This window comes from Canis lupus, chromosome 2 (assembly GCF_003254725.2).
Source record: "Canis lupus dingo isolate Sandy chromosome 2, ASM325472v2, whole genome shotgun sequence".
Taxonomy (NCBI): domain Eukaryota; kingdom Metazoa; phylum Chordata; class Mammalia; order Carnivora; family Canidae; genus Canis; species Canis lupus.
Genome location: NC_064244.1, coordinates 83,020,391 through 83,038,402, shown reverse-complemented (window position 1 = coordinate 83,038,402; position 18,012 = coordinate 83,020,391). Strand labels below are relative to the sequence as shown.

The 18,012-nt window shown below is 56.9% G+C and overlaps 1 protein-coding gene across 1 annotated transcript; it reads right to left on the bottom strand.

Annotated features, from left to right (window-relative positions):
- Positions 1-2,433: 2,433 nt before the first annotated feature.
- NPPB (natriuretic peptide B) lies at positions 2,434-4,395 on the bottom strand. The gene is made up of 3 exons (XM_025477212.3): positions 3,682-4,395; positions 3,204-3,459; positions 2,434-2,637 (listed from the first exon to the last, which is right to left on the bottom strand). The coding sequence occupies exons 1-3, from the start codon at positions 3,832-3,834 to the stop codon at positions 2,621-2,623; spliced, it is 426 nt and encodes a 141-aa protein (XP_025332997.1). The 5' UTR covers positions 3,835-4,395; the 3' UTR covers positions 2,434-2,620.
- Positions 4,396-18,012: the final 13,617 nt, after the last annotated feature.

The window sequence follows — 18,012 nt, the reverse complement described above, 5'->3', positions numbered from 1 at the left end:
GTCCTGACTCCTGTAGCCTCAACACTTGGCCCCCGGGAAAGCTCGTCCACCCTCCGCGGAGGGTCCCTCCGGCTCTGAAGCCTGGGGTTGGGCCCCCTGGGCTCTATTTTCACCGGCCCATCTTTCTGGGACGCTTATAGTGACGAGCATCTGCGGAGAGACGAACTCTGGCAGCTTCGTTGGGCGACACTGGTAATAGGGAAGCCAGGGAGGTCGAGGCCATGGCTGTGGCTGTGCTGGGGAACATTGAAGGGCCAGGATCACGGTGAGGGAGGGCGGGGTTTAAGGGCATCTGTAGACGGTGCACGTGTGCCAGGCTTCCCACAAACACCAGACACCTGGGGAGCTCGGTGAGCTGTGACACCACGGGCACCGCAGGCTCCCAGCATCTCAGGCACACACATTTGGCTCCCTCGCAGTTCTCTCTGGGGTCCTCTTCCCTAGACCTTTGCTTGGGGAAAAGGTACAAACAACAGATGTTCCCACCTGGATGAGCCAAACTCGACGGCAAGGATTGTGACATGCTGGCTGGATTGGGGGCGCGGGTGTTCTGGGCGAGGTCGCCCTCATCCCCTGAGCAAGGGGAGAGGCTGCCCGCAGGCAGGGGCGCCAAACGCTGCCCTGAATGAGGCCCTTAGGAGGGCAGTTTGCCCTCCCACCCGCAAGCCTGATTCACTGACCTGGGAGGGGCCGGGGGTGCAGGGATTAGGGGCCTGGGTGCTGAGCCGGGCTGTGTGGCCTTGAACCCTGGCTCTGCCACTTGCTCACTGCATGGTCTTGAGCAAGTTGCATCACCTCCCTGTACCTCAGTTTCCCCTTCTGTTAAAATGAGGGAGAGGGAGAGTTCTTCAGAGATTTGTTGCAAAAAGCCTAGGGAGGCCTGGGAGGCTCAGCGGTTGAGCATCTGTCGGCCTTTGGCTCAGGTCATGATCCTGGGGTCCCGGGATCAGGTTCCCCACAGGGAGCCTGCTTCTCCCTCTGCCTGTGTCTCTGCCTCTCATGAATAAATAAATAAATTAAAATTTTTTAAAAAGGGACTATACGAGTTAGCAGAACTGTACCTGTGGCATACCGAGGCCCCTGTGAAAGTCGACTACACCGAGCACTCGTCGCCTTCCCCGGGTCAGAGACGCCAGGCAACGGTGGCTCACGGTCTTATTAGAAAGTAACTCACTCCTAAACCTCATTTGAAAAATCTTAGCTGATGTCGTTGGCTATCCATACCCTCTGGCACGCGCTGCGTTGAAATGAGAACTAACAGAGCCCACGCCACTCGGGGTTCCCCTCGCTCGCTCTTGGAGAAACATCTGCTGAGAGCAGCAGAGAGGTCAGGAGGTGAAGGTCAAGACCAGGAGCGCAGCAAAGAGCACAGGCTCCAGAGTCTCTGCCTCTCCACGCACATCTCGGGGCTGGTGTTCGTGGCCACCCGCTGCCGGGTGGGAGGCTTCGGTTTTCTGGGTCCCCATTTTCTCACCTGCCAAATGGAGATAAGAATGGTCCTGTGCCCTCTGCAGAGCTAGGGTCACAAAAGGCATTCTGCGCAGACGGGCTGCGTGAGCCGAGTCCTGGAAGCCCGAAAGCAGGGGAGCGTGGCCCCGGATGCCTGGGAGGCAGGTTGCATGGGAACGGGGGTGGGGGGAGCTACAGAGGACAGGACAGTGACCCCCGCGGACTCCCTGCTGAATAAGGCGACACAGTAGGATTCTGGTGGCTGCTCCTTTCCTGCCCTAGAAGGAGAGGTTTCTCTCTCCAAGGCAGAGAAATAAAGATGCGGAGCCCGCAGAGAGGGGCGCCCTGGAACGCTGGGCCTTTGTCGGACATGTCTACACCTCTGGGCTTGAGACATGGAAATACAATTAATCTCAGGGTTTTAAAGTCTTTCCCAGGATGACATCAGGGATGGAAGACTGGAGGCTGAGGTTTGGGGCAGAGTGGAGAGCTCACCCCCATTTAGAGGTGCGAGCAAGCCAGCGTGCCGCGCACCCACACACACGGCCCCTAATCTCTGAGATTTCCGCTTAGCCTTCCTGGAAACAAAACCACCGACCGAGGAGAGCGCGTCTGATCAATTGATCGATCGCACAATTCCGGGCAGAGGGGAAACTAGTAAAGCAAAGGCCAACACACACCCTGGCTTGCACCAACGAACGTATCAGGGCCCATTTCCACTCCCAGGCAGAAACCACCACTTTGAAGAGCAGTTCCTGCAAAGTGTCTTGAGTGCTTGGGGTATTTATAGACGTTCCAGAGCATGAAAAACTCTTCAGGAGAAGGAAGGCGCCCCCGCTCCTGCTTGACCAGCCCTGACGCCGCCGTGTCCCCACCCCGCCATTAAGACATCCTTGGAAGCTTCAAGAAAACAAAAGGGTTTGTGGTTTGGGGGTTTTGTTTTTTTAAATGATGTGTTACTTTTAATGCACAGGGACAAATCGGTTTCAAAAGAAGCTCTAAGGTTGACTTTATTTCACCGTGGAAAATCCGTGCTCGGGGATCAGAATCATCTTATATAAAACAATCGAAATAAATAAATAAATAAATACGAATAAATAAGATCTGCTTCCAAGGGGCTCAGGGGGCTGCTGAAGAATCCGATGCAGATGTCTGCAGCCGGGACTTCCTCTTAATACTTTCTCAGCACTGTGGGAGGAGAGAGAGGGGGATGATGGCGTCAGGTGGGAGACTGAGGCAGGATCCGAGCTTCCCAAGCCCAGGAGCCATCCCTGCCACCAACCCCCACCCTCAGCCGATCTGGATGTTTGAGGCTTTGGAATAATCCATCTCTCTAGACCTCAGTCTCCTCCTCTGTTAACTGGGAATCATCACTGCCCTGGTGACCCTGACCTCTGCCTTCGTGGCTACAGACAGACAGAGAGAGCTACGAGGACGATGTTTAGGACTCTTTCTGCTCCAAGGAGATGCTTCCAGACAACGACTGGATTCCATCCTAAGATGATTCTGCCCCTTTGGGTACGAGAGGCAGGAGGGGGCTAGGAGGTGGGTAGGGACCCTGGACAACGATGTCCACACGTAGTATTTCCAGAAACGTACTCCTTGGCCCTTAGGACTGTCAGCAAGAAGGAGCGATGTCCAGATGTTCTTTCCTCAGAGTGTGATCCCCCGAGACAACAAACCCAGAAGGGGTTCCAAGGGTCGAACCCAGGAGGCTGGGGAGGGGGAGCCAAGACGGCAGGGAGGCGGCTTACCATTGCAGCCCAGGCCACTGAGGGAGCCGATCCGGTCCAGCCTCCGGCCAAAGCACCCTGACTTGTGCATCATCTTGGGGCTGCGTAGTCTTCTCAGGGCCTGGAGGACACTGTCATGGGGTGCAAGGACCCCCACGGGGCGTTCCTCCCCGGCCTCCGGGGCTTCTGCGGGGCTGTGGCTCTGGTGCAGGGGTTCCAGGGCCAACTGCTCTGCCTGCAGCTCTGAAACTGCGTCCTTCAGACGGCCCAGCAGCTCCTGCAATTGACGGCCTGAGCCTCAGGAACCCACGCCGGGGCGGAACCACCCTTGCACCCAAGTGAAGCCGCCGCCTTGGGTATGGAGTCCTGGCACCCAATCTCGTCACTTTCTGATTCCCTTATCACTAATTCCCAAGGGAGACTGAGGACTTGGGACAGTGGCTAAGCCCCCGTGACCTGCTGCCACCCGCCGCGGCCTTCAGGCAGGCTGAGCGCTCACCTGCATGGCCCACAACCCCGAGGCTTCCGAGGCTTCCGAGGCTTCCGAGGTGGGGCTGCGGCCGCCCAGCGGGTGGGGGCGGCCTCCGAGTGGCGACAGGTGCAAGAACAGGAGGAGCAGGAGGGCCCGGGGCAGCGCTGCGCAGGGCTCCATGTCGCTGGAGAGAAGTGGGGAAAGAGACGTCCGGCTGCTGAGCTGCTGCGCTGCGACCGGGGTCGAGTGTCACCGCTTGGGGCGGCGGGTGCTCTCCTGGATCCCGCGGCAACGGGGGCTTTTTATCCCTTATCCCGCGCCTGGGGTTATCTCTGATTTATCGGCCGCATTCCGGCCGGCTGAGCTCAGGGCGGGGGAATGCGCCCCTCCGCGCCTGCGACCATACCCGCCGGGGTGGAGGCTGGAGAGCAGGCCTTGTATAGAAGTGGGCCTGGCCCCCGGGGGGGGGGGGGGGCAGGAGGGGGACACCAACAGGTCCTCGGCCTCCTCCGCTCCCTCCTTCCCTGCCTTTCCTCCGCCCCCAAGCATCCCTGGAGTGCGGAGAGACAGCTCCACCAGTGCGGGGCGCCGGGGTGACTCAGAGCTGAGGAGCCCCAGCCCGCAGCCCACCCGCGGCGCGCCCCCCTCCGCGTCCCCCCCTCGCCTCCTCTGCGCTGCGCTCCCCGCTCCCCGGGCCCGGCCGCTGTCCGTGGTGCTGAGCCATCTGAGCAAACTCAACCCAAAAGGTCTTGGCTCTTCTCCCCTCAGGCCTAGTTCCCCACTCAGGTCCAGCCAGGAAGACAAGCATGGAGTAGGGACGAGACCCTGAGACACCGCCCCCCCCCCGCACCCGCCGCCTGCACAAGGATGCTCATTTTCCAATGTCATCTGATTAAAAGCCTGAGCATGACAAGGAACTTCTGGAATGCTGACCCTGCTTCCATCCCTTACACGGTAGGGCTTGATTTGGCTGGAATTTTGAGAGGCAAAGCCCAGAGATGAAGTCACCCAGGAATGCCGTCTATCAAACCTCCTCCAGGTGCCAACGCCTCCTCTCACCCCCCCACCCCCACCAAGCCAACATAGGACAGGAAAAAGGGCAAAGATGACCGGAAGATGGTTATCTATTTGGCAGGACACTAGAAGTGTGGGGAGCACCCCTCCCCGGTGCCTCCTTCATCTGACCGTCCATGACCTAATTCCTGTTAGCAGATGGTCCCGGCCTCCTGTCTGTGATCACAAATGAGGCTGCAAAGAAAAATGGCCCTGGGAAGAGACACAGCAGATTAAATCTCCCCTAAAGCATGCATGACTGATGTCACCACCCCTTCCAGATGCCTTGTGTTGACAAGCAGCAGGATGAGAGAGTGAGATATGGGTGACGGAGAAAAGGCAGCAAGAGGCAGAAGCTATGGCCTCGAAGCAAATCTTTCCTTAGAAAAATAGCATCTGCCAAACATGTGAGAAAAAATACTGTTACCGGTTTTCATTTTTCAAATGAGGGAAACTGATTCTCAGAGGAATTGATCTGCTTTCTCAGTTGACAAGTGGTAAAGCTTGGGTTGCAACCCAGGCAGTCTGACTCCAGACCTCATGCTCTTAATCACTGCCAGGGTGACGGCAAGACAGAATTAGATTAATCCACTGTCGTCTCTGAAGGTACAGAAAGCTGTGGCGTGAGGGATGCGTAAGTTGGTGGCTGTGTGTGCAAGGAGAAGGATGTAAAGCGTGGCCAAGATGACCATTTTGCAGATGAGGATGGAGGAGGGGTAAGGGCTCTGTAGAGGTGCCACGCCAGTCCTGCGAAGATTCCGAGGCTGCAGAGTCGTGTGTGTGTGTGTGTGTGTGAGTGTGTGAGTGTGCCTGTGTGCGTGTTCCCACCACCTCCACAAAGGCCTGTGCTCATATTGCCTCTATAGCCAGCATCAGTGGCATCATCAGAGCTCCCGGACCCATAAACGCCTGAAGTTAATCTACTTTGGCCTTTGCTGTCATGGGAGCTGATAAATCTCCCTCCCTTTTCCGCCCAGACCAATTTAAGTTAGATTTCTGTCACTTCCATCCCGAAGCTATTTAACTGACCCAGTCCCCAAAAGAAACTGCACGCTTTTTTCTTAGAAATATTTCTTGAGGGGCACCTGGGTGGCTCAGATGGTTGAGCGTCTGCCTTTGGCTCGGGTCATGATCTCCAGGTCCCGAGATCGAGTCCTACGTCATCGGGCTCCCAGCTCAGCGGGAAGTCTGCTTCTTCCTCTGCCTTTCTTTCTTTTCTTTTTTTTTTTTTTTAAAGATTTTATCTATTTGTTCATGAGAGACACAGAGAGAGAGAGAGGGAGAGACACAGGCAGAAGGAGAAGCAGGCTCCATGCAGGGAGCCCGACGTGGGACTCAATCCTGGGACCCCAGGATCACGCCCTGGGTTGAAGGCTGAGCCCCCCGGGCTGCACCCCCTCTGCCTTTCCCACTGATTGTGCTCTCTGCATCTCTCAAATGAATAAATTAAAAAATATTTTTAAAACTTTTTAGAGATGTTTCTTGAGGACAAGACATTGCAGCCATTAGTAAAAGCCCAAGGTCTGGAGCCTGTGCAGACAGCTGCCTAATTTTTTTTTTTTAATATTTTATTTATTTATTTAGGATAGTCACAGAGAGAGAGAGAGAGAGAGGCAGAGACACAGGCAGAGGGAGAAGCAGGCTCATGCACCGGGAGCCTGACGTGGGATTCGATCCTGGGTCTCCAGGATCGCGCCCTGGGCCAAAGGCAGGCGCCAAACCGCTGCGCCACCCAGGGATCCCCTAATTTTTTTTTTTTCCGGTTTACTGCAGCACTTTATTTCCCTCCCACAGTGATGCATTGCCAGGGCCTAATGTTCTCGCATGACAGTAAAAAACCAAAATTTGTCATCTCTTCAAGAATTGAGAGTCGCATGCGAAAACCTCACATAAATTAAAAGGAGGAATAAATTTACAGGTGTTAATGCAAACCATTTCTCAACTCAAGGCAAGTAACAACCCACTGTATTCTGACAGGAAAACATCAGTTAAGAAAGGAAAACAGAGAAAGGCGATCCTGGCTGGTTCGGTCGGTAGAGCATGTGACTCTTGATCTCAGAGTTGTAAGTTCGAGCCCCACATTGAGTGTAGAGATTACTTAAAAAATAAAATCTTATTTTAAAAAAGAAAGAAAGAGGGACGCCTGGGGGGCTCAGGGGTGGGGCGTCTGCCTTCAGCTCAGGGCGTGACCCCAGGGTCCTGGGATTGAGTCCCGCGTCAGGCTCCCTGCATGGAGCTGCTTCTCCCTCTGCCTGTGTCTCTGCCTCTCTCTGTGTCTCTCATGAATAAATAATTTTTTAAAAATAAGTAAAAAGAAGGAAGGATGGAAAAAGGAAGGAAGGAAGGAAGGGAGGGAGGGAGGGAGGGAGGGAGGGAGGGAGGGAGGGAGTCCTTGAGGCTCAGACTTTCCCAACCCTGTCAGATGAGCAAGACAGAAATGACAAGGGGGTACGTGATGGTCCCCGCAGACCGCACCGTGACAGTGTAGAGGTCCTTCTGGATGTCAGCGTCACACTTCATGGTGGAGTTGAAGGTGGCCTCGAGGATCCCACAGACTCCATACCCAGGCGCCAGGAGTGCAAGAATGCTTGGGGGCATGGAGCTGCTCATGGCCAGTGGTGATCACCCCCTGACGAGCTGCTCGTAGCTCTTCTCCAGGGAGGGGGACAGCGCCGTGGCGGTCATCTCCTGCTCCCAGTCCAAGGCACCCTAGCCCAGCTTCTCCGTGATGATGTCACACAGGATTTCCGCTCCCCCGTGGTGCTGGAGCTGCAGCCAGGCTCCCTGAACATCTCGCGGCGGTCCTTTAGGGTCAGCCAGCCGGGTCTGGATGCCGGCTGGTGTGGCCGGGGGTAGCCCTCACTGACGGGCACCGTGTGAGTGACCCTGTCGCTAGAGTCGACGACAGTATCCTGGTGGAGACCTACAGGGCCAGCACGGCAAAGTGTTGACGGTCTCCAGCAAACATGGGCCCGACGAAGGGACCAGGCGGCGCCAAGGCCCCACGGTGAATCCGGCGTGTCGGAGCGCGGCAAAGAGGCCAGCCCTGGGAGTGGGGGCAGCGGTGGGAAATGGGCTCGGACACGCAGTGAGGGCTCCACAGAGCACAGCCTTCTCCTTAGGACTTTGGCTAACGTTACCTCGTGCACAGCGGAGGCCACCGGCGTGTCTAAGGTCAAAGAGGCTCGTGCTCCGCTGACACCAGGTACCTCTGCTGCCTCTGCACTGACCTCCCGGGGCTGGGTCCCCCGGGGGCTCCTCCTTCAAGCTGCCAAACTTGAATAATTCCCACCTTTCCCCTGTGTTACCCCAATAGGGAAGGGGGTGAATAGCTACTTCGTGCTTTGCTTCTCCCCCCGCCCTGATACCTAGCGTTCTCTTTTCTGCTTTTTCAGATTTTCGTTGCTTAATTAACAGATTTACATATTAAATTCCCTCCTGTTGAAATAACTGGTGTGGTTCCTGTCTCTAACGGACCCTCAGCGGTACACCCGGCAGTGAGTCTTCCCTGGGAACGAGGCCTGGTCTCCAGGCTCAAGGACAAGCTGTACGGTGGTAGGAAGGGAAGTCCCATCCGTCGGGGTCCTGGGATGTCGCATACACCATAACAAATTACCACACGCTCAGCGGCTTAAAACGGCAGAAATTCTCTCACTCTTCCGGCGGCCGGAAGTCCAGGACCAAAGTTGTTGGCTAGGCCTCCCTCCCTCGGAAGACTCCAGGGGAGGATCCTTCCAGGCCTCTTCCAGCTCCTGGTGGCTCCGGGTACACCATTCCAAACTCTGCCTCTGTCTTCAGGTCATCGAGGCTCCTCTGCGTCTGTGTCTCAAATCCCCTTCTCCTTTTCTTTCATAAGGACACCTGTCATTGGACATAGGGCCTGCTTCTTATCCAGGATGACTTCATCTCAAGACCTTTAATTTCCCTCTCGTTTTTTAAGATTTTATTTATTTGACAGACTGAGAGAGAGACAGCAAGGGAGAAAGAGAGAGCACAAGCTGGGGTGATGGGTGGAGAGGGAGAAGCAGGCTCCTCACTGAGAAAGAAGCCCAATGCTGGGCTCAATCCCAGGACCCTGGGATCATGACCTGAGCCAAAGGCAGATGCTTAACCAGCTGAGCCACTCAGCCCGCCCCCCCTAAAAAAAATCTTTAATTTCATTACATCTCCAAAGACCTTCTTTCCAAGGAGGGTTACATTCACAGGTGCCAGGGGTGAGGACATGGACATACCTTTTGGAGGCCATCACTCACCATAATGCAACCCCCACCGCACTGCCAAATGCTGGTCTCACTGTACCAAGCTCTCTGCTCACCTTCACCCAAACCTCCTAGCCTCCCTCACAAGTGCCCTCACAGGGCGCTGCACCTCGTTTCCACTTCTCTGGGCACAAGCTTTACACCTGAGCTCCCCCGAGCCAACGGACCAACAGTCCTTGAGACCCTAGGCCCTTCACGGTGTGTCTGCTGCCTCCATCTGGGAAGCTCTGCTCAGCTTGGTGTCACGTTTGCTTGATGCTGGGACGCCGGCATCGACCTTGTCAACCACACACCACCCGGCTCCGCCATCGTGAATGGCTTGAAGTGGAGGATGCACGTAGGCCCAGGTCATCAATGGCCATCCCAGAAGACCCTTCCCCAGTGCATCAGGTATATGGACTTGCACTGACAGTCTCCTGACCCTGTATAACTAGCATAACTATCCAGCGGCTGTCAGCTTTCCCTGCTGGGGTGGAAGCTGCGCAGGGCACGAGTCAGGCTGGCCCATTTTGTACCTGGAATGGCTGGCGCAGGGCCAGACGCACGGAAGCGGCCTCCTTAGACACATGTTGACTGAGTAATAGGTGAATGTGTTTACCTTCCTTTTTGCATTTACATCACTTAATGCATATACACATGTATTTTTTGAAACATTTCTATTGAGATACAATTCATCCATTTAAAGTGTATGATTTGGGGCGCCTGGACAGCTCAGCTGGTTAAGCATCTGCTTTCCACTGAGGTCATGACCCCAGGTCATGGGATCGAGCCCCACGTCAGGTCCCTGCTCAACGGGACGTCTGCTTCCCCCTCTCCCTCTGCTCATTCTCTCTCTTTCTCAAATAAATAAATAAAATCTTTATAAAAAATAAAGTGTACAATTCAGCGGCTTTTATTATAGTCACAGATACATGCACCCATCCTCATAGACAATTTTAGAACATTTGCATCACCTCAAAGAAACCCAAGGCCCTTTTGCTATAATCCCTCACCCCTCATCACCAGCCCTAAGCAACCACTCTTCTTTCCATCTCCATAGATTTGCCTATTCTGGATATTTCATATAAATCGGGGTCATAGATTTGTAACCTTCTGTGTTTGGCTTCTTTCACTTAGCATAATGTTTGCAAGGTCCATCCACGTTGCAGCATGGGTGAGAACTACATTCCTTCTACAGCCAAATACTATCCCACTGCGTGGACAAACCACATTGTGTTTATCCATTCATCCACCTTTTAAGTTACTCCCACCTTTAGGCTGTTACGAATAACACCAGAATGAACACTCAGGCGGTCTCTGCAAGGACACGCGCTTTCATCTCTCTTGGGCGTGTACACCTCGGAGTGGAATGGACGGGTCATATAGCAACTGTACGTTCAATCATTTGAGGAATTTGTATATGTATAATTATATACAATATTTATATATAAGTTTTAATATAGTTCTCAGTGTTGCTAAAGAGCTATCATTTATCTTTTTAAGTGGTCATTTTATAATCCACTGAATTTGATATTCTTAATATAATTACTTTTTAATTTGATAGATAACACCTAGAAGTTTTTGTTGTTGCCAATTATTTTTAAAGATTTTATTTATTTATTCCTGAGAGACACACACAGAGAGAGAGGCAGAGACACAGGCAGAGGGAGAAGCAGGCTCCATGCAGGGAGCCCGACGTGGGACTCGATCCCGGGTCTCCAGGATCAGGCCCTGGGCTGAAGGCGGCGCTAAACCGCTGCGCCACCCAGGCTGCCCTGTTGCTGTTAGTTTAAGTAATACTGCTATAGGGACACTTGGCTGGCTCAGTCGGAAGAACAGGAGTGATCTCAGAGTCGTGAGTTTGAGCCCCACGTTGGGTATAGAGATTACTAAAAGCATAAATAAACTTCAAAAAATAACGCTGCTGTAAAAATCTTTATATGTGTAGGCTTTTTGTCCTTTTAGGTGTGGGTTCCTCAATGTCCACCCCATCAGTGTCGGGGCCAGATCACTCCTCGTTGGGGTGAGGGGAGCTGTCCTGCATACAGGATCCTTAGCAGCCTCCGGTCTCCCGACATGCAGTAGCGTCCTTCTCACCCAAACTGCGAAGCCCAAAGGCGTCTCCAGACGTTGTCAAGTGTCCTCGGATGGGGACGAAATCGCCCTTGGTTGAGAACCACTTCTCGAGATAGTTTGCTCAGGATACGTGCCCAAGAAAGACTGGCTGAATTGAAGGCATGAGCATGTTCAGGGGTCTCGATGCTGAGTGACTGGCCTCCCCCAGAGGACTACAGCAGCTGACAGTCTTTGTCACGAGCGTCAGGAGAATGAGTCAGGGACCAGTCGTGGAAGCAGGGACCTGACACACAGGGACAGCATGGCTTCCTGCTGCCGCTCGCACACCCGCAGGGGGCGCTGCTCACACCGCAGCCCCTGGAAAGGGCTGGACAGTGCGCATCTCCCTCTAGCTCGGGGGGTCACCTGGGGGACCAGCACACAGTGGCTTAGACCCTGCAGGCTCTGGAAGTGGAGAGGGGAGAGAGTGAGCGAGCAGAAAACAGAGGGAGGGCACAGGAGAGACGCAGGGAGCCGGCCAGGCCCGAGGTCACGCTCATGAATGGCTTGGAGTGGGGGGTACGGAGGGGGGGTACCCGGAGGCCGAGATCATGAATGGCCGTCCCGGAACATCCTCGTGGGGGATATTAATAGAGCTGTCGGAGGAGAGGACACTCTGTGCTTGGGGACGGTCAGGCGGGAGGGAGCAGGGCCGGCCGGTGTGCGGGAGGTGGCTCTGGGACACTGCCACCCCCCGTGGGAAGTGGGGGAGGCGCTGGCGAGGCGCCAAGCCAACGGCCTCAGCCTTGGGCTGGCTTTTGTCCCCTGACATTACTCCCCGGTGAAGGGGCCTGTCCCGGCAGGCTCAGAGCCCTGGGCCCTCCGAAGCCAGTCGCATCCTCCGGCACACATCTAGGGACCTGTCCCCATGGTTGGAGCCGTGTTCCCTCATTAAAAAGAGAATGATAAGGGGATCCCTGGGTGGCGCAGCGGTTTGGTGCCTGCCTTTGGCCCAGAGCGTGATCCTGGAGACCCGGTATCGAATCCCACGTCGGGCTCCCGGTGCATGGAGCCTGCTTCTCCCTCTGCTTCTCCCTCTGCCTATGTCTCTGCCTCTCTCTCTCTCTCTCTCTCTCTTTCTCTCTCTCTCTCTGACTATCATGAATAAAAAAATAAATAAATACATTTAAAAAAAGAGAGAATGATAAGAGGGACAGGAGAATCAGACAGGGACATCGTACTGGGACAGTGTCCCCCCAGAATTCATGTCCACCCAGCACCTCAGAATATGACTTTATTAGGAAATAGGATCTTTGCCGATGTAATTAGTTCAGACGAGATCACACTGGAGTAGTGTGAGCCCTAAATCCAACATGACTGGTCTCCTTAGAAGACGAGAAGAGTCACAGGTAGGGACACCCAGGGGCACAGAGCTGGGAGCAGTGCGTCCTCAAGCCAAGGAGTTCCAGCGGCCACCAGCAGCCGCAAGAGGCAAGGAGAGGTCGCCGGAGCCTGCAGAGAGAGCAGGGCCCTCAGGGCCCTGCCACCACCTCGCTCTCGGGCTTCCGCTTCCGGAGCCGGGAGAGAATCCGTTTCTGCTGCGTTAAGCCGCGCAGTTTGCAGTTTGCGGTGCTGTGTTGGGGCAGCCACAGGCCCCTTGCATTTGCGAGGGCTCTTTGGTCTGGGCCCCCGTGTCCTTCGGTTTATGCTCAGGTCCCTGGAGGACTTAACCTTTAGTGGGGCACGAGGTCTCCCCCGCGGCACGCTCTTCCTACAAAGGGACTTGAACTCTCCCTCCCGTCGAACCGGAGCCCACGCTTCCCCCTCTGGAATCTGGGCAGGCTTGTGATTATGCAGGAGCGACACCGCGCTCTCAGGCGGGGCCGTGGCGGTGAAGAAGCTTCCGCTTTGCTGTCCAGAATCCTGGGGCTGGAGGCCTGAGCCGTGGAGGCCCAACGTGGCCCCACCTGGAGGAGCCCGAAGCCACATGAAGAGACAGAAATGCCTGCCCAGCCCCACCCGCTCTAGCCCCAGCCACCGTCTGTCTGCAGTGGCATCAAAGACCCTGAACCGAGGGACGCCCGGGTGGCTCAGCGGTTGAGCGTCTGCCTTCGGCCCAGGGTGTGACCCCGGGTCCTGGGATCGAATCCCACATCGGGCTCCCTGCATGGAGCCTGCTTCTCCCTCTACCTGTGTCTCTGCCTCTCTCTCTCTCTCTCTGTCATGAATAAATAAATAAAATCAATCTTAAAAAAAAAAAACAAGACCCTGAACCGAAACCCCATGAGCCCTTCCCAAACTCTTGACCCACAAAACCATGAGAGAACAAAATGACTATTGTCCCTTCAAGCTGCTAAATGTTGGGGCGATTTGTCACGCAGCGACTGATGACCGAATGCTAGCTGAATACCTGGGGCAAGCGACTTTAGCCTCCCCTTGCCTCGCCTGTAGTAACAGCACCTACCTCTCGAGATGGTTGAAAGATTAAATGGAATAAGATGTGTGAGACGTTTGTCTCAGGACCTGCACAAAATAGACACGCAATTCAAGAGCAATCAGGCCCGTTATTTTTAGAATTACTGTATATGACTATATAACACGTGGTTGTTATATATAATTTCCACCAAGAAATCTGTCGAGCCCATGTTGGCGAACAGGAAACCGGATCCTCCAGCCCCAGTCGGGCCTTCAGATTGCAGCCTCTGTGGACAGCCTGACAGTAATCACGCAAGGGGCCCCGTGCCACAACCCCCAGCCAGGCTCAGCCACCCCAGATTCCTCACCCGCAGATAACCTGTGGGTCCGATACCTACTTTTTTTAGGTCATTAAGTTTGGGCTGCTTCGTCACATAGCAACGGACAACTAACCCAGCACAGCATAATACAAGTGGGCATTTTAATCTCCATTCTGGAGCTGAGGACAGTGAGGAACTCATCCACCCCTTCTGCAGCTGTTTGCTGAGTGTCTATGACATGCAGCACCTGCTCAGCACCAGGACCAAACAGGAACCAGGGCTACAGGGCTCCCGTCCTCCCAGAGCACGAGACACCAACACGCTGAGTCACGGGGTCTCGACTCACAGCAAAGAGGCACAACCAAGGTCCGACTTTTATCCTTCCGTCTCTGAGTCTGTGACCCCCCGATACCCAGAGCTCCCCCCCCACGTCATTCCCTGGAGGCCACTGTGCTCACCTCCCACCGCCCACCCCCGAAGTGGAGGCCCGAGGGACAGCTCCCCGTGGAAGTGCGGATCCATCCAGGGGAGCAACCTGTGAACAGGGCTGCACCCCGTTGCTCTGCTGGGGGACCTGGTGGGGGTGAGGGGGTCAGGCACTTGCCACCCAAGAGGAAACTCTAGTGAGGGAGGAGAGCGACAAGAACATCCCCGGGGTGGGAGCACTTGCGGAGCAGAGCCGACCAACAGCGGCCCCTGCGCTCGTCTCCTCAGGACGGCTTCCGTTGTGTGACGCCAAGTAGCTGCAGACAGAACGGCAAACCGGTTAAGGACCCTCTCGAACACTGTTTGTTCGTGGTCAGTGACAGGTGACTCGTGCTCTCGGGGACCCACCGGGGGGCTCGGCTATTCCCAGCTCCAAGGCGAGGGCCGTAGACAGGTCTGTGCTTCGAGAATCGCACGGGCCTTGGTCCCCGGGGGTCCCAGGGGCACGCAGGTGCCTGCTTGTGCGCCGAGAGCACAGCTCGGGGGCCCACACCCCTCTGCGGGCGGAAGCATGTGCCCTGGGCCTTGGCTACCAGGACGGCTCAGCCCTCGGCCTCAAGGAGAAGCACCGATGAAGAGGACCTGGAAAGCCATGCGCTCCCAGCCCCACATCTAAGGAGAAAGAGAACCTGAGGCCCAGACGCAGAAAGCCACCACTCCAGGTTCTGACGCCAGCTTCTGGCCTCCCTGCCTCCCTGCCTCCATCCCCTCCCCTCCCCTCCCTCCATCCTTCCCCCCCTCCCCCCGCCACCTCTCTGTGCTCAGAGATGCACACCAGGAGCCCCGAACAGACCCTGGGAGCCACGCTGTGTTACTGAGCACACCAAGTGCACTGAGCAGTTCCACACCCTGGAGGGAATCCCAGGTCCCCGGGGAGGAAGAAGCCGGCAGGGCCTGGCGTCCCTGGCAGGCTCCATCCAGCTCCATCCATCGTCGCTGGCTCTGAGTTTTACTATGGAAAAGGCGGATGCCTTGCCCGGAGGCCCTGGTGGGTGGGTGGTGGCAACGTGCCTGCGTCACCCCGCCCAGTGCTCGGGGGCCTAGTGGGACAAGCAGGGAACACAGGCCTGAGCAACACGGTGGGTGGACGACAGGTGTGCTGGGCTGGGCCGGAGACACTGCCGTGGGGAAGCGGTGCTGGGGGTGCCTAGGGGGACCCGGGTGTGGCCCCTCCCCACCCACCCACCCTACCCTGCCTGGAGGCACTGGCCAGGGAAGGCCAAGGCCCTGGCCCCGGAGATGAGGCTTGGAGCTACACGGGCCTGGTCACCGGTGGGGAGGCTGGGGCTGGGGCTGAGCCTGTGCCCAGATGTGGGACGACAAAGGCAGGGGAGGCTCAGGGAGCCAGGCCCCCCACCCGAGGACTCTTGGGTGCTCAGAATGGGGTTTCTCTGGGCCCTTCCGTTCACTATTGTGCCGTGAGCGCCCACTGCATGCCAGGCAGGGACGAGAACGGCTCTCTCCCCAGAGGTGACAGTGGCCCGAGCCCCGAAGCAGGAGGACCCAGGAGTCCAGGGGGAGCCCAGGGCTTGAGGAGGGAGGAGGTGACGCGTTTGAGGACCAGCAGAAGGGCCACGGGCTGGGGCAGCAGCGAGGGTGAGAGGGGCTAACGGAAGCCTCCGGAAGATGTCCGCGGCCTCCTCCCTGCACCCGGAGAGCGTCGCGGTCCACGGCCACTGGAGGACTTTGTGGCTATGACCCAAAGACGGGTCTTGAGGTGGGGACATCAGCTTGGATCATCGGGTGACCTTATAAGGGTCCCGGGCGTCCTTAGAAGAGGAGGCGGAGGGAGGCTTGGCCCAGGCGATGGGAGGAGACCGGGGCAGAGGCAGGCAGGCTGGGGCCACAAGCTGGGAGCCGGGCTCTCCCCGCACAGAGGGGACCGTGGGCCTCCCACACCTGACGTTGGCCTCATAGGGACTCCGGCCTCCGGAACTGTGAGGCTTGCCCTGCTCCAAGCCTGCGGGACCTTGGTCGTTGGTTCCAGCAGCTGAATGGAGATGGTGACGGGGCAGCAGGTGGGAGCCGGGAGTCAGCCCCTGACTCAGCTCTGCTCCCCCCACACCTCCTCCTTTCTCCCCAGTGCACCCCAGCGCCCCCGCCCCTTTTTAATAAACATAACTTGTTGCAGCAAAGCAGCATCAGCTTTGAAACTATAAACACAGGCTTCAATCTTTGAAGCAAGTGGGGAAAAAAGCAAGGCTGGGCCCCTCTCTGGGCACCGCCATCCTGTGCCCTCCGCCTGCGCCCTGGGCTGGGACCGGGAGCCCCCCACCCCCCACCTCCACCCCCGCCAGCTCCCGCTGTCAGCGCCCTGGGCCCGCGGGATGGCTGCAGGCTCCGTCACTGTCACGGCTGATAAAGCCCCACAACCTGCTCGTCTGCAGCCTGGGCCTCTGGGCCTGATAAGTCCGGCCTGTCAGCGGCCTTGTCCACACCTGCTCCTGGCCCTGCCCGCCTGGGCCCGGCCTGCTCTCACTTCCTGTGGCCTGTGTACAGCCAAGCCCTGGCCACCGTGCCTAGGCCAGGCCACGGTCACCTTGAGGTGACCCCAGGCGGCCAGGCTTGCAGTAGCAGGATCGGGAAGGACAGCTCATTGAGGACACGGAGGGGGCGACGGTGCCAGATATTTTCTGCCCCAAGTGCAGGCCCAGGCCTGGTTTCCAGAATCTTCCTTGGTTGCCGGGCAGGGGGCGGTGGTTAGAGAGAGGCGGGTGTGGGATTCCAAATGCAACAGCACCAGGGCCCCTCCTAAGGCACCCGGTAACCCAGCAGGGTCCCAACCCCTGGACGGCACGGGGTAACATCCAAGACCTCACTGGGGGTCGTAACCGGGGAGGGGGCGCTACCCGCCTCGGTGGGTGGCAGCCAGGGAAGCTGCACAAGATGCACAAGACACCCCCCCCCAACAAAGAATGTTCAGCCCAAAATCATTGGACGGGCGAGGCGTCTGATCCCTCGCCCAGAGATGCAAACGCCGAGTCCGGCTCTGTCCGGGAGCCCAGGGCCTGCCACCCCCCCGCACCAGAAGCCCCTGGAAAGGCCAGACGATGCCAGAATCTCCCAGAGGAACTTCCTGACCTTGGCTGAGCTCGTCCAGGACGGCCGTGGGGGGTGACTGGCCGCTGTGTCCCTGGGCGCCGGCGACGAGCTGGTCGGAGCAGCAGCGTGTCTCTTCCTCGTGGTGGGAGGGATGGATTGCTCCCAACCTCGTTTCATAGACGAGGAAACTGAGGCTGGAAACTGACTTGCCCCACACCCTTGCCACGGTCCTGCTGGAGTCCCAAACCCCGGTACTTGGGATTACCTTGTTCGGAGATAGGGTCTTGGAGAGATAACAAGGATGAGTGAGGTCCTTAGGGTGGGTCCTGAAACCCAGTGTAACCGGTGTCCTTACCGACAGGGGGACTCCGGGCAGTCCCTTGGCGTCAGGCTTTGGCTTCCAGAAGCTTCATTTGGTTGCGGCTCATAACATCTAAAATGATGCTACTAAATAATAACAAGAAGGAGGAGGAGGAGGAGGAGGAGGAGGAGAAATCAAGGTGAGAAGCGCCGTGGCAAGGTGTGGGGGGGTTTTGTCCTGTGGCCGCGGTGAACCGTGGGTCTGGGCCACCGGGGGTAGAAACCAGTAGGCGAGTACTTAGGACAGCCCCCGGGCTGTGGAGGCCTGCGGGACGCCCTCGGCTCGAATCCCGGCTGCACCAACCACCAGCCGTGCGAGTGACTCCAGCCCCTGAATCGGGTGTGACCACAGCGCCCACGGGTGGGGCTGCCCCGGAGACCAAGAGGGA